This window comes from Microtus ochrogaster, unplaced genomic scaffold, assembly GCF_000317375.1.
Source record: "Microtus ochrogaster isolate Prairie Vole_2 unplaced genomic scaffold, MicOch1.0 UNK15, whole genome shotgun sequence".
NCBI lineage: Eukaryota > Metazoa > Chordata > Mammalia > Rodentia > Cricetidae > Microtus > Microtus ochrogaster.
In genome coordinates this window covers 1,134,660-1,148,437 of record NW_004949113.1, presented here as the reverse complement: position 1 = coordinate 1,148,437, position 13,778 = coordinate 1,134,660, and the positions used below count along the sequence as shown (strand labels likewise).

General features: G+C 50.6%; 1 protein-coding gene across 10 annotated transcripts in view; it reads right to left on the bottom strand.

Moving 5' to 3' along the window:
* Hook2 (hook microtubule tethering protein 2) overlaps positions 1–11,160 on the bottom strand; it is a 14,402-nt gene extending 3,242 nt beyond the window's left edge. For 2 of the 10 annotated variants that reach the window (XM_013353732.2, XM_026789196.1), the window contains exons 1-18: positions 10,488–10,676; positions 9,932–10,017; positions 9,789–9,861; positions 7,667–7,717; positions 7,445–7,577; positions 7,259–7,326; positions 6,888–6,950; positions 6,488–6,568; positions 6,234–6,394; positions 6,016–6,156; positions 5,124–5,325; positions 3,802–3,912; positions 3,615–3,702; positions 1,673–1,742; positions 1,022–1,159; positions 855–942; positions 755–760; positions 624–658 (exon numbers count right to left, since the gene is read on the bottom strand). In XM_013353732.2, the coding sequence (XP_013209186.1) occupies positions 624–658; positions 755–760; positions 855–942; positions 1,022–1,159; positions 1,673–1,742; positions 3,615–3,702; positions 3,802–3,912; positions 5,124–5,325; positions 6,016–6,156; positions 6,234–6,394; positions 6,488–6,568; positions 6,888–6,950; positions 7,259–7,326; positions 7,445–7,577; positions 7,667–7,717; positions 9,789–9,861; positions 9,932–10,017; positions 10,488–10,532 (1,640 nt within the window). In that variant the 5' untranslated portion in view covers positions 10,533–10,676. Of the gene's footprint in view, positions 1–623; positions 659–754; positions 761–854; positions 943–1,021; positions 1,160–1,672; positions 1,743–3,614; positions 3,703–3,801; positions 3,913–5,123; positions 5,326–6,015; positions 6,157–6,233; positions 6,395–6,487; positions 6,569–6,887; positions 6,951–7,258; positions 7,327–7,444; positions 7,578–7,666; positions 7,718–9,788; positions 9,862–9,931; positions 10,018–10,487; positions 10,677–10,719 lie in introns of those variants that run through there. The other 8 variants (XM_005366986.2, XM_026789197.1, XM_026789201.1 and 5 more) reach the window with 7 other exon arrangements.
* Positions 11,161–13,778: the final 2,618 nt, after the last annotated feature.

The following is a 13,778-nucleotide window of genomic DNA, read 5'->3' as shown; positions in this document are numbered from 1 at the left end:
AATAAATAAATATTAAAAAAAGATTTAATTAATTTATTATGTATATGGTGTCTGCCAGAAGAGGACGCCAGATCTTATTGCAGGTGGTGGTAAATAACCATGTGGTTGCTGGGAATTGAACTCAGGACCTCTAGGAAGAGAGGTCAGTGCTCTTAACCGCTGAGCCATCTCTCCAGCTCCCCTCCTACTTTTCCTAAAAGAGATTCTGAGTCAGGCCTAATGGTGATGCTAGGAGGGAAGTTGAAGCAGGAGGACTACAAAGCCTCGGCCAGTCTGGGCTAAGAGCACTTGCTGTTCTTGTAGGGGACCCAAGTATGGTTCCCAGCACCCAGATGGTGGCTCACAGCTGTGCTGTAACTCAAGTTCCAGGGAATGAGAGCCCTTCCGCTGAACACCATGGCCACGTGTGGTACAGACATGCAGACAAAACACTCATACACATAAAATAAATACATTAAAGCAAACAAAGGTTCGTATTTGAGAGCAAGCCCGGCTTCAGTACACGACAGCCCGTCTCAAAACAAAGACTACACTTGACCTGAGCTGATGGGACCTCCTCACTCACAATTCTCCACACCTTAGCCCACCGGTTCCCACCCCAGGAGTGCCGGCTCCGCACTTACAGGTGGTCTTCCAGCTTCCTCTTCAGCAGGGTGGGCTGGGGGAGAGAAGCAGCAGGGAGTGAGGGGCGGGGAACAAGGTCTAAAAACCTGTGTGGTAAAGATGGGGTGCCTCCCTGGGCCGGGGTACTCACAGTGGCCTTCATCGGGCATCAGGCAGCAGAGGGGTGGGGAGAAAGGAAAATTACTGGGGAGCGCTAGGGGGGGCCAGGCTGGGAGGAGGTGGGCACTCACATCCTCAGCCTTGCCCCCCTGCTCCTGCAAGGCCTTCTGTAGATCTTCCACCTGGGCTCTCAGCTCAGACAGCTGCTTCTGGTTCAGCCTGACGGGGAAGGGTGCTTAGTACTGGCAGGCAGTCGCCTGTAGATCTCCCTTCCGAACAAGCTGACAAGGGCTCTTACCGGTGCTGCGTCTCCAGCCCATGGCGTGCACGGTTGGCCTCCTCCAGGTGGCGCTGCAGCTCCTCCTGTCGCTCCCTGTCCGTGGCCTCCTGCTGGCGTAGGCGCTTGTTCTCCAGCTGGAGCCGCAGGAGCGTCTCTCTGAGAACAGGGAGGGATAGGGCTGTCCTAGAGGGCCCATCAGGTGAAACTCTGGGCCGATTGCTGTCTTGGAAAGAGCCCAACCTGACTTGGGGTGGGAGTATTGAGGACCAGGCTCCAGTGACTCAGGCTCTGGGGCTGACCTGGGCGCGATGGAAGGGGCTCCAAAGAGGCGCTCTGGTTGGGCTGGGGAGGATTAGAACACTTGAACCCAGAAGTGGAAGCAGTAAGCGCTAGGTGGGAGTGCTCAGAGCAGGGTAAAAGGAACTGAACCTAGCAAGGACTCGAGTGATACCAGGACAGGAACCTGAGTCTCAGATCAAAGTAAGCATAGCCAAGATGTAGGAATTTTGCAACCGGAGCAAAGTCATGTGGGCTGGACTTCATTTGTGCACTGAAAAGCCTCTGAAGGGCCTTTGAACCAGTAGAGCAGAGCAGGAACCAGTAGAGAGAGCAGGGCTGAGGAAGAGCCTACCCTGGATGGGTCCAGAGCCTCACGAGGCCCCAGTATACCTGAGCTCTGCCGGCAGGATCTCGGCTGCTAAGTTTTCCAGGCCAGAAGGAGTGGGATCCAGCGAGAAGTCTGAAGAAAACAAAAAATCTTCAGGTTTCGGGTGCACACACGGTCTCTATTCCTGGGGTCTCTTTTCAAGGGTCATCTCTGAGGACTAAAGTACAGCCCCAGACAATCTTACCAAAAACAATCTACAGATTCAATGCAATGCCCATTAAAATCCCAGCAAAATTCTTCAAAGACCTCAAAAGAACGGTACTCAACTTCATATGGAAAAGCAAAAAACCCAGGATAGCCAAAACAATCCTGTACAATAAAAGAACTTCTTGGGAAGTTTTTTTTGCATCACAATCCCTGAATTCAAACTCTACTACAGAGCTACAGTACTGAAAACAGCCTGGTATTGGCATAAGAACAGACAGGAGGACCAATGGAACCGAATAGAAGACCAGGATATCAATCCACACATCTTCGAACACCTAATCTTTGACAAGAAAGCAAAAAATATCAAATAGAAAAAAGAAAGCATATTTAACAAGTGGTGCTGGCATAACTGGATATCAACATGTAGAAGAATGAAAATAGACCTGTCACCATGCACAAAACTCAAGTCCAAATGGATCAAAGGCCTCAACATAAAGCCAGCCACACTGAACCGTATAAAAGAGAAAGTGGGACATACACTTGAATGCATTGGCACAGGGAACCACTTGCTAAATAGAACCCCAGCAGCACAGACACTGAGAGAAACAATTAATAAATGGGACCTCCTGAAACTGAAAAGCTTCTGTAAAGCAAAGGACATGGTCAAACAGACAAAATGACAGCCTACAGAATGGGAAAAGATCTTCACTAACCCCACATCAGACAGAAGTCTGATTTCCAAAATATACAAAAACTCAAGAAATTGGACACCAAAAGATCACATAATCCATTAAAAAGACAATGAGTACAGACCTAAACAGAGAACTCTCAACAGAGGAATCTAAAATGGCTGAAAGACACTTAAGGAAATGTTCAACATCCTTAGTCATCAGAGAAATGCAAATCAAAACAACTCCAAGATTCCATCTTACACCTGTAAGAGTGGCCAAGATCAAAAACACTGATGACAACTTATGCTGGAGAGGTTGTTGGGAAAAGGGAACACTTCTGCATTGCTGGTGGGAATGCAAGCTAGTACAGCCCCTTTGGATGTCAGTGTGGCGATTTCTCAGAAAATTGGGAAATAGCCTTTCTTAAGACCCAGCAATACCACTTTTGGGTATATATCCAAAGGATGCTCAATCATGCCACAAGGACATGTGCTCAACTATGTTCATAGCAGCTTTGTTTGTCATAGCCAGAACCTGGAAACAACCTAAATGCCCCTCGATCGAAGAATGGATAAGAAAAATGTGGTACATTTACACAATGGAGTACTACACAGCAGAAAAAAATAACAACAGCTTGAATTTTGCAGGAAATGGATGGAGCTAGAAAACATTATTTTGAGTGAGGTAACCCTAACCCTAAAAAAATAAATAAATAAAAAAAATAAAAAGAGGTTTCCACAAATATATATATAAAAAAAAAGAAAGACAATTATCACATGTACTCACTCACAGGTGTTTTTTAAACATAAAGTAAAGAAAGCCAGTCTACAAACCACAATCCCAGAGAACTTAGACAACAATTCGGACACTAAGAGAGACTTACATAGATCTAATCTACATGGGAAGTAGAAAGTAGAAAAAGACAAGATCTCCTGAGTAAATTGGGAGCATGGGGACCTTGGGGGAGAATTGAAGGAGAGGAGGGGAGAGGCAGGGAGGGGAGCAGAGAAAAATGTACAGCTCAGTAAATATCAATAAAAAATGTATAAAATAAAAACAAAAAACAACAAGAACAAAAAAGTACAGCCCCAGACCAGACCACCACCAACCCGGATCTGAACCTCACCAGTCTGAGCCAATCCCCTAGGCTGCAGCTGTGCACAGCGGAGCTCCTCGTTGGCCTCCCTCAGAGAGTCTCTCTCCGTCAACAGCCGCTACAGGGACAGAATGCATGATTCCAGCTGGACCTCCTGGGAAATGGGCTATCCCAGGACACACGGGGTAGAGACTGGGCTGCAGGGCTGAGGCCTTACCTCCTTTTCCTTTGTCACCAAGTCACACTTTTCCTCTAGGTTTCGGCATTCGAACAGCCACTTCTCAGCCTTCATGGCCTCTTCCTGCCACTGGCCTTGCAGCTCTTGCACCTGCAGAAGAGGAGTGGGCCTGACACTCAGCGGATAAGAACACTTTCCTCTGAGCCTGACGGCCTGAGCTCAATCCCTGGAACCCACAGGGCGGAAACAGAAAACCAGCTTCTGCAAGTCGTCTTCTGAACCCTAGTCACACATACGTAAACTCTCACACAAAATCAGTAAAACAGAACGTAAGAAAAGAAGGGAAGTTGGAGGCTGGAGAAATGGCTCAACAGATGAGAGCACTAGCTCCTCTTTTCCAGAGAATAGGGGTTCGAGTCTCAGCACCCATGTGGCAGCTCACAACTGTCTCTAACTCTGGTCCAAGGGGATTTGATACCCTCTGGCCTCCATGAGCACAGGCACACATGTGGTACATGGACACACATGCAGAAGAAACTCTCATACACATACATTTTTTGTTTTGTTTATTCTTGTTTTTCAAGTCAGAGTTTTTTTGTGTAATAGTCTTGGCTGTCTTGAAACTAGATCTGTAGACCAGGCTGGCCTCGAATTCACAGAGATCCACCTGCCTTTTTATTCCCAAGTACTGGGATTAAAGGCGTGCATCACCGCCACCACCCAGCCATATAACTTTATTTAAAAGAGAGAAAAAGAGGCCGGGCAGTGGTGGCGCACACCTTTAATCTCAGCATTTGGGAGGCAGAGGCAGGTGGACCTCTGTGAGTTCGAGGCCAACCTGGTCTACAGAGCTAGTTCCAGGACAGGCTCCAAAGCTACAGAGAAACCCTGTCTCGAAAAACCAAAAAAAAAAAAAAAAAGACGGGGAGAGAGAGAGAGCTGGGAGTGGTGGAGTACACCTTCAGTCCTAGAACTTGGAAGGCAGAGGCAGATGGATCTCTGAGTTTGAGCCAGCCTGGTCTACAGAACGAGTTCCAGGAAAGCCAGGTCTACACAGAAAACCCAGAGGAAAAGGGGAGGAGTGAGGACAGCAGAGATAGGAGGGGCAGCAGAGGAGCAGCAGAAGAGGGGGTAGAATCCTGAGAGGGGGTGGAACCATAAGAGGGGGTGGGTCTAGGAGGGACCTAGTGGTGCCTAGAAGTTGGGAGGAAGAGTGTTGAGTGGGGCTTATAAACCCAGTCTGAGTAAGGGTGCATCTAGAGGGCGTGGCCTTGGAATACAAGAGGGAGGCTGCAGAGCTGTGCTGGGAGTGGACTATAGCAATGGGCCCAGCCGTTAAGGGATGGTGCTACCTGCCTTACCTGCCTGCGCTGAGTCTCGAGCTGTGCACGCAGGGATCCCGCACGGCGCAGCTCCTCTTCCAGCTGGCGCGTGCGTTCTGCGTGGCCCGCATTCCGCTCTTCCAGCTGCCGCACCTGCCGCCTGAGCTCCTGCAGCTCACCCAGGCGGCTCCGGCAGCTGTTCAGAGTGGCCTCCAGCTGCCTTGCACGTTCGGAGGACTGTCTGAGAGAGGTATAGGAAGTGGAAATTTCAGAAGGCAGCTGGGGTGTTGGGTTTCAGGCTGAGGGATTGGGGTTCGAGGTGAAGGTGTCAGGTTTGTAGTTCCGGTAGGGGTCATTACAGTAACAGGTTATAACAGGTTATAACGGAGAGGTTCTCGGGAGCGGAAGTGCACAGACATGGAAGAGCTATGGGGCAACAAGGGAGTAATAAGGACACTCTGGGGTCATGGGGGAGCTGTGAGGAGTCTTCAGAAGCAAGATGGGATGTTTTCTGGGTGTGCTAGCATTCTAAGAGTATATAGGTTAGAGGAGAGGTCTTTGGGGATACAGAAAGCACAGCAGGTTCACAGGGAGCAGCGAAGGTACATTCTTAGAGGACATCCTAGATAATCCAGCGGCATGATGGGATCCAAATGGTGGGGTCTGGAAAGTATTGCATGGGGGGGGGCTTATTTGTCCCGGGTCTGTATTTTGCTGTCAGGTGTTGGCTAATAACACTGTAAAACCAAGGGGGCTCCATGGATTCAGGAGGTCTCTCTAAAGTCGGCCCTAGTGGGCACTGTGTGGTTCAGGACGGCACGTTGAGCCTAGGAAGTACTTAGTATTTGGGGGTTGGGAGTACCACAGCACTAGAGAGCAGTCTGTGCCAATGCTGTAGGCATGTGGTGGGCATTCAGGACCTGCCACCTACCGAAGCTCATCCATCTCATCTTTCAGTGCTTGTGCCTCCTGGGAGAGGCTGGTCAGCGCTTGGTTCCGTTGCTGCAGCTCAGTGACCTCCCGCTCCAGCTCCATGCAGCGCAGCCGCTCATCTTCTCGGCTGCTCTCCAGCCTGGGGTGTCAGGGGAAAGACATCAGAAGGATGCCCGTGGGCCCCAGTGCCCTGGCCCCAACCCCAGCAGACCACACCTGAAGTTCTCCTCCTGCAGCTGCTCTAGCTGGGACTGCAGGAGCAGCAGCTTCTTAGTGGTGAGGCCGGGGGCACTCTCCACTTCCAAGCAGCCTACCCGCTCCCGCAGGGCAGCGTTCTCTTGCGCCAGATTCTGTTTCTCCTCTGAAAGGAGTACAATCTGTGGGTGGGGGAGACGGGTGAACTGGAGCATGAACCAGGTTTTATGTAGGTAGGTTTATGCAACTGGCCCTGTTCCCTCAGCCTCACCCACCTGGCGCTCCAGATCTAGGCAGTGTTGTTGAAGTTCATCACCCTCCTCCACCTCTTCACTCAGGAAATAGTATCTTCGGGACTAAGGAAACGGACAATGGGTGGGAGATGAAGGACTTGGGGATCCAGTCCCAGAAGAGAGGGAGGAGAAAAGCTGTGATTTCCAGGGGCCCTGGGGAAGGGTCAAGGAACTCCAGGATCTAAGAGTGGGCTGGGGTCCTAAGAGAATGGGAGATTTTCTAACCCTTGATATAGGGCAAGGGAAGAGGCTAAGACCAGAGAAACAGGGATGGTCGATTAAGTTTAAGGATAACAAGCCCTTTATCAGATGCTCCTGAACCTGGAGGAGCTAAAGTTCAGCATCGCTGCTGTGACTACATAAGGACAAGCCTTTCCATTACCTGTGTATCAAAGTTTCCATAAGTCTCCGTTGACAGGGAATCGGGAGTATCTTTTGTCATGAGCTGCGGAAGGGGGCACTGTGATGAGCTAGGCTGGCTGATAGAGCCTTCAGAACTTCTGCACATCAGCCTAGGGACCTCTCTCCTGCCCCTCTCCGACGCTAGTTTACCCAGATAACTCCTGCTCAAAGGCTCCCTCCAATGCTTCTGAGGCTACAGGGTTCTGACTTACAGCCCACATATACTGATCTGGAACCGCTGACTTCCGGGCAAAGGCGAGACCTTACCAAGCAGAGCAAGGGCTGTGCCCAGTTGCCCAATGTCCCTTCCCCTGATACTTCTGGGCTGCCACAGGGGATGCCCTCACCCACCTCCTGAATGGCTTCCATCACTACATGTTGAACAGATTCCTCCAGTGTCATAATTCTCTGGATATACTCTGAGGACGAAGGTGGAGGTGAGAGGCTGAGCGTAGGGATGAATGGGAGAGGAAAGAGCATCCTCCCGGGTGTCCTCTGGGAGCTCTCTGGTTTCCTCCCCTCTAGCCCTCCTCATACCCTGTTTTTTCTCACAACTGATAGCACAGCCCAGTACCAACTGAAGCAGTTTGCCGAGCTCTGCGGGATCTGAGAACTCGCCAATGAGGCTCACATCTGGAAGGAGCTGTTCCGATACGGGATGTCCCAGAACCTGAGAATACAGAGGGGAGACAGACGTCAGGGCTCACAGACCGAACCGTCTCCCAGCCCAGCCCCCCTAAACCCTTGGCAGTTACTCACATCCTTCGAGTATCCCATCAAGCTCTGTAAGATCTTCTCCAGTTTCCTGACCTGGTGAGGCCAAGGCGTTATCTACACATGGAGCCTAAAGCAATGCTCCCAAATCCGTCCTCACTTCCTCCCCACACCCCGCCTCAATTTTCTTTCACTGCTTATCCCCTCGTTGCTTGGTCTTATTCTAAGTATCCTTCCCTAGGGCTGACCTGCATTGCCCGTACTCAGTGTCTACCTGACCATCTTTATTCACAAGTCCCAGAACCCAATGGCTTCTTGATACCTGGCGCTACTAACGTCACCTCTCACTTGGATGCCTGTACCCACTGCTTCTCGTCTCCCACCTGTGGTCGGGGTAGGAGTTCTGGAGATCTTAGGTATGGTGGACAAGGGCTCTTCCATGGAGCCATGCTTCCTGCCCTCACTGCTGGATTCTAGGCTAGCTGTGGCCTTCTGAGCTGCATTCCCAGACCTTCATCTATTCTTGCTGTCCACACTGCATTCGTTCCTCCACAAGCAGCTAGGGGGAGCTTCTAAACGGCGGATCCAGGCTGTGTCTTTCTTTTGAAGAAACCATTCCCTGCTTTCCATAGTACTTAAAGTAGAATACTTGCAAGTCATGGTGGCCTTTAAACACAGCACTGGGAAGGCAGAGCCAGGAAGATTTGTGAATTTGAGGCCAGCCTGGTCTACAGAGCAAGTTCCAAGACAGCCAGGGCTACACAAAGAAACCCTGTTGCAAAAAACCAAAACAAACCAAATGAACCAAACAAACGATTCTGCCTCCCTGACCTGCTGGGCCCTTGGTGATCTAAATCCTTCAGTTCTTGATCTATTCCTCTTTCTTCTGACCTCTTCGCTCTTCCTCACTCAGCTCCCTCCCACTTTAGGTATTCTGCAATCACTGTTCCCTGTGCATGGAAAACCTTCTCCAAGTATAACACGGAGATAAGACCATCTCAAGAAAGCACCTACCCGCCTCCTGTTGCCTTTTGTTTGTTTTTTGAGGCGGGTTTCTCTCTGTGTATCTCTGGCTACCCTGGAACTCACTTTGTAGACCATACTGGCCTTGAACTCACAGAGATCCGCCTGCCTCAAGCTCCCAAGTGCTGGGATCAAAGGGATGCACTATAGCACCCACTGGTTTTGGGGTTTTATTTTTTTAAGATTTATTTTTTAAATTACCGTGTGTGTGTGTGTGTGTGTGTGTGTGTGTGTGTGTGTGCCTGCAAAGGTCAGAAGTGTGAGATCCCTTGGGACTAGAGTTACAGGGGGTTCAGAGCTGCCTGGTAGCTGTACTGGGAATTGAACTCAGGTCCTCTGGAAGAGCAATATTCATATGGCATAAGCCATTCCTCCAGCCCAACTTTGTTTTTTGAAACAACATCTCTCATGGCTTAGGATGGCTTCTGACTTGCTGTATAGCCACCAAGGTTGACCTTGAGTTTCTGACCCCCTTGCCTCCTAAGTCCTGGGATCCCACGTGTCGCATGTCCTGGCTACCACCCCGCTACTAGACATGGAACCCAGGACCTTGGGTAGGGTGAGAAAATTCTCTATTGTTGAACTATCTTCCTAGCACCCCTTTTAAAGTTTTGACACAGGAGCTCAGTAAATTGCCCAGGCTGGAGAACTTGCCATCCTCCTGACTCAGTATACCAAAATAGCTGGGATTACAGGCATTTGCCACTATACCCCTTGGAAGTTAAAATCTGTTTGTGTATTTGCTTTTTGCCCACATCACAAGAATGATGGCAAGCTTTGGTCTTACTGTGGGTGCTCGGTATAAAGAACAAAATTAGCTGGGCTGGAGAGATGGCTCAGCGGTTAAGAGCCTGCTCTTCCAAAGGTCCTGAGTTCAATTCCCGGCAACCACATGATGGCTCACAACCATCTGTAATGAGGTCTGGTGCCCTCTTCTGGCCTGCAGGCATACAGACAGACTATTGTATATATAATAAATAAAAAAATTATTTTAAAAAAAAGGACAAAATTAGCTTGCTGATCATCCGACATCTGGCCCTTTTCCTGGAAGGTCCACCTGTCCATTATGCAGGACATGTGTCTGTCCCTTTACGATCACCTCTTAAATCCTCTAGTTATCCCTAGTCCTGAGTCCACCTGTCACCTTCAGCCTCCAGCTGGGACTTGGGTCCTCTGAGATGCCCTGGAGCCATGCGTCGTTGAACCAGGAAGGGTCTCTAGGGGCGAGAAAAGTGTGATGAGCTGACTGGGGAGTCCCTCGGGATCCTCCCACTCAGCCCCACTCACATCTGATTCAGCACATGGGCTATGGCGAGTCCGCTGCTCAGGTCCTGGGGGCTGGCACAGGGGGGTGGAACTTGGAACGTCTGCAACTAAAGGGGGCCGGAAGGGGCAACAAGAAAATTCAAGATATGAAACTCTTCTTTTTGCAGACTTTGCCCCAGCCACTCAGACACCTCCAAGGGTTGGGAAGACACTAGTCTGTAGCTCCACCACGGCAAATCTGCGGGGGCGTGGCTTCAACATACCTGGGCAGGAGGGGGCGTGGCCTCATTTCACCTAGCCTGACAAACCCTGCAAGCCTAAGTCAGGGAGTTACCATGAGTCACCTGGTCCCCACTGCTGACATGTGACCAGCTCTGTGTCCCCAGAGGGGAGGGGCCTCACCTGTTCTTGCCTCTCAGGCCTGCCCACGTGACAGGGGCAGGTGGTCAGGTCAGAGTCCAACGGCCCAGCAAGCCTACGACCTATTTCTCCTTCCAGTCCCAAGACAGGAGAGAAGACCAAGACAGGGCGAGAAGAGAGGACACACACCTGGCCCAGCCCCGCCCCCCAGACCTACCCAGGTGAGCAGAGACCCGCATAGCTCGGCCTTGTCCACACTCATGGCTCCGGATCGAATTCGATCCGGGCCAAGGAGCCCCGGCACGCAGCAGCAGCCTCCGGGTCCGCCACCAGCGAGAGCCCGAAGCCCAGACCTCCCGCTCGGCCTAGAGCGCCGCCCCGCTCCACCCCGCCCCCTAGGCACAGGCTCCGCCCCAAACACGTGATCGCTCCCCAAGGCGAGCTCTTGCCTCTCCGCCCCCTCGCCATCTTGGCTGTGGGACGCAGGCTGCCACTCGTCCTGCCACTAGATGGCAGTTTGGCCCAGACGCGCGGACGGCAGAAGGGTGGCCTCGGCTCCTCGTGGCCTCTCCTGAGGCGGAGTGGTCCTCAAGATCCTTCTAAGGCGGATCCACCGCACCCAGTTTCAGAGGCGCATCCGTGCTCTTTCCCCGAAGCTGAGAGAAAGCCTCCTATTTGTATGCGCTGTGATCAGAGCCTTTCTATATGGACGGAGGGATATTAATAAAAGAGTCCTCCCCGGAGAAGTGACTCTGGAGTTCTTCAAGAAGAGCCGGCTGTGGTCGGGAGCAGGCAGGGTCGAGTGAAGGACGCACGCCCTTGCCTAGCCTAGAGTCGCCTTCCACCGGGCTCCCTGCTCCTTCCCCGCCGCCCGCGCTTCCAGCCCTTAGAATACTTGGCCAGGCCAAAACTGCGGGTCGCCTGACAGCCACCAGGGGGCGCGCAAACCGCAGGTAAACCTTCAGGGAAAAGGGTGCGCCCACCGGTTGAGCCAGCTTAGACAATTCGCAGAGGGCTCTAAAGAAAGAAATCAATTGCTAACAATAGTCTCCAGACATCGTTTGTGGAGTGCTTACTATTTGCAATCTCCACACTAAGCTATATGTTCACAGACATTTGAATGTCCTTCACAACCCTAGGAGTCAAGGGCTACATTAATTCCCCGTTTTGTTGTTGTTTTTTTTTATTTTTAATTTTAATTTTAGATACTTTATTATTTTAAAAAATTGCAAATCACGTTTTGCAGATGAGCAAAAAAAAAACCAACTACAAAGTAGATCTGCTTTGACGCCTGGGGTAAAGCCCCAGACCGCGTCCTTTGACCCCTGGGTCCAATGAAAGCCCCTCCCCCGCAGGCGGGTGGAGTAATATGCTGTAATTAGAGGCTATTAGATGTACCCAGAGGGAGGTGCAGGGCCGACTCTGCTTTGGGGCGGGTTCAGGTCGGGGTGGGGGGGATCGGGGCGCGGTATAGAGCCGGAATCCAGCGCACTGAGCCCTGATCCAGCGACCCTGTCCCAGTGGGGTGAGCCTAGTGACATCAGCCTCCCGCCCTCAATCCTACAAGAGGATTGACAGTCTACCACAGACACTCGATTACAACCCACTCAAACTCTCGGCTGCGCACACCAGAGAGCTTGGAGGCTGATTCACACGTCCACAACACCCCTTCACGCCTTGTTTTCCAGACGCCAGTCTCTGGGAACCTGTGGAGAGGGATAGAGGGAACGTGCTTGGGAATGGACTGGCTTCCAATGGGCATGGGAGCTGCTGCTGGCTCCCCTAGCCCGCATCCACCATGAAGTTGATATCCCCAAGCGGAAACAAAGCTATACGACCCCACACACTCACACACGCACGTGCACACGCACCATAGCCAGGAACCATGACTGAGAACAATGTGAGGCTGACATCTGGGACACAAAAATTTGGGATAAGGAGTTACAGGGACTTTGAAGTTTAGAACTCTGAGAATCCAGTTATTTGTGTATCGCAGGGTGACTTATTGATTTATTTATTAGGCTTTCCTATTTTCTTTCTTTAAAAAAAATTTTTTTTTGAGACAGGGTTTATGACAAACTGTTCCAATGTTGATGTGATAAAGGCATCCTAGATGTTCAGGGAGTCATAACTTAATAAAGCTGGGGAGCAAAGACCAGTGGATCTCTGAGTTCAAGGCCAGCCTGGACTCCAGAGAGAGTTCCAGGGTAGCCAGGGCTAACCTTGTCTGGAAGAACCAGAAACAAACCAGAAAAAAAAAAAAAGATTTAGATGAAGGTTAGGGACTGAGTGAGAGGGTGCCTGCCTGTAACCCCAGCACTCTGGAGGCAGAGACAAATAATTACTGTGTTAAGGTCGGTGACAGCAAGGGCCACATAGAGAGACCCCGTCTCAAAGTAAATAAGTAAATGTGTTAACAGATAGATAGATGAAGGTACTCTGCTCTCCCCTTGGGTTAGCAAGGACTCCCATCTTTTAGGGAGAAAAAAAGAGGCTGTGATTAGGCAGCAGGGAAGACTTGCAATCTGTTTTTACAACCAAGGAGCAATGCTGTGGGTCTAAGTGCCTTTAATTCTGCAAAAAGAGCCACAAACCTTTCCTTTGGGACTGACCACATATTTAGAAGGATGCCAAGGCATTTTAGAGGTAGGGAACCTCAAAGTTTGCAGAGATCTGAAGACCTCCATTTGTAGGAACCAAGAAGCCCCACTCTGCAAGATTAGTAATCTCTAGCTGGTTTGGGGATCCCATCTCCTCCTACTTGTTTCCAGGGACAGCTGGGCCCAGCCTGGGTTGTACTGCTGGGAAATGAGTGACTCAACCCCTCCCTAAGGCCACAGCTGGACCCCAGCCTATCCCCTTCAGCCTGCACATCTGGACATGGATCCAGTCATCACAGATGGCATGGAGACCCTGGGTTCTACAACCAGAGGACATCATTTCCTTCCCCTCCCCATTGGATATGTAAAACCCTCTGAGTGCATTCCATGTGCCATTACCATGGGAATACTCCAGTTCTACAGGAGCTCCTATCCTGCTCCCATCACACCAATTTGTGTTCCTAAGTCAAGGGAAGCGTGTTCATATCTGTGTAGGTGTGAAGTGGTGGGTTTATGATTGGGTTAGCCTCCACCTTTGTCTTGGGATCCTAGAGTTTATACAACTGCATATGTGTGTGTGATCTGATGACTGTCAAGAAGTTTAGGACATCAATCTCTGCATAATACACAGGTTTAAAAGATGAGTGTAGGGGCTGGAGAGATGGCTCAGCAGATAACAACACTTGCTCCTGCTGAGGACCCAGTTTGTGTTTTGTGGCTCCTAACCATCCATAACTTAGTACCAGAAGATTTTACATACAGGCACATACCTGGTGCACATACATGCATGTAGGCCAACACTCAAAAATATATAAAAGAAGCCGGGCGATGGTGGCGCACGCCTTTAATCCCAGCACTCGGGAGGCAGAGGCAGGCGGATCTCTGTGAGTTCGAGACCAGCCTGGTCT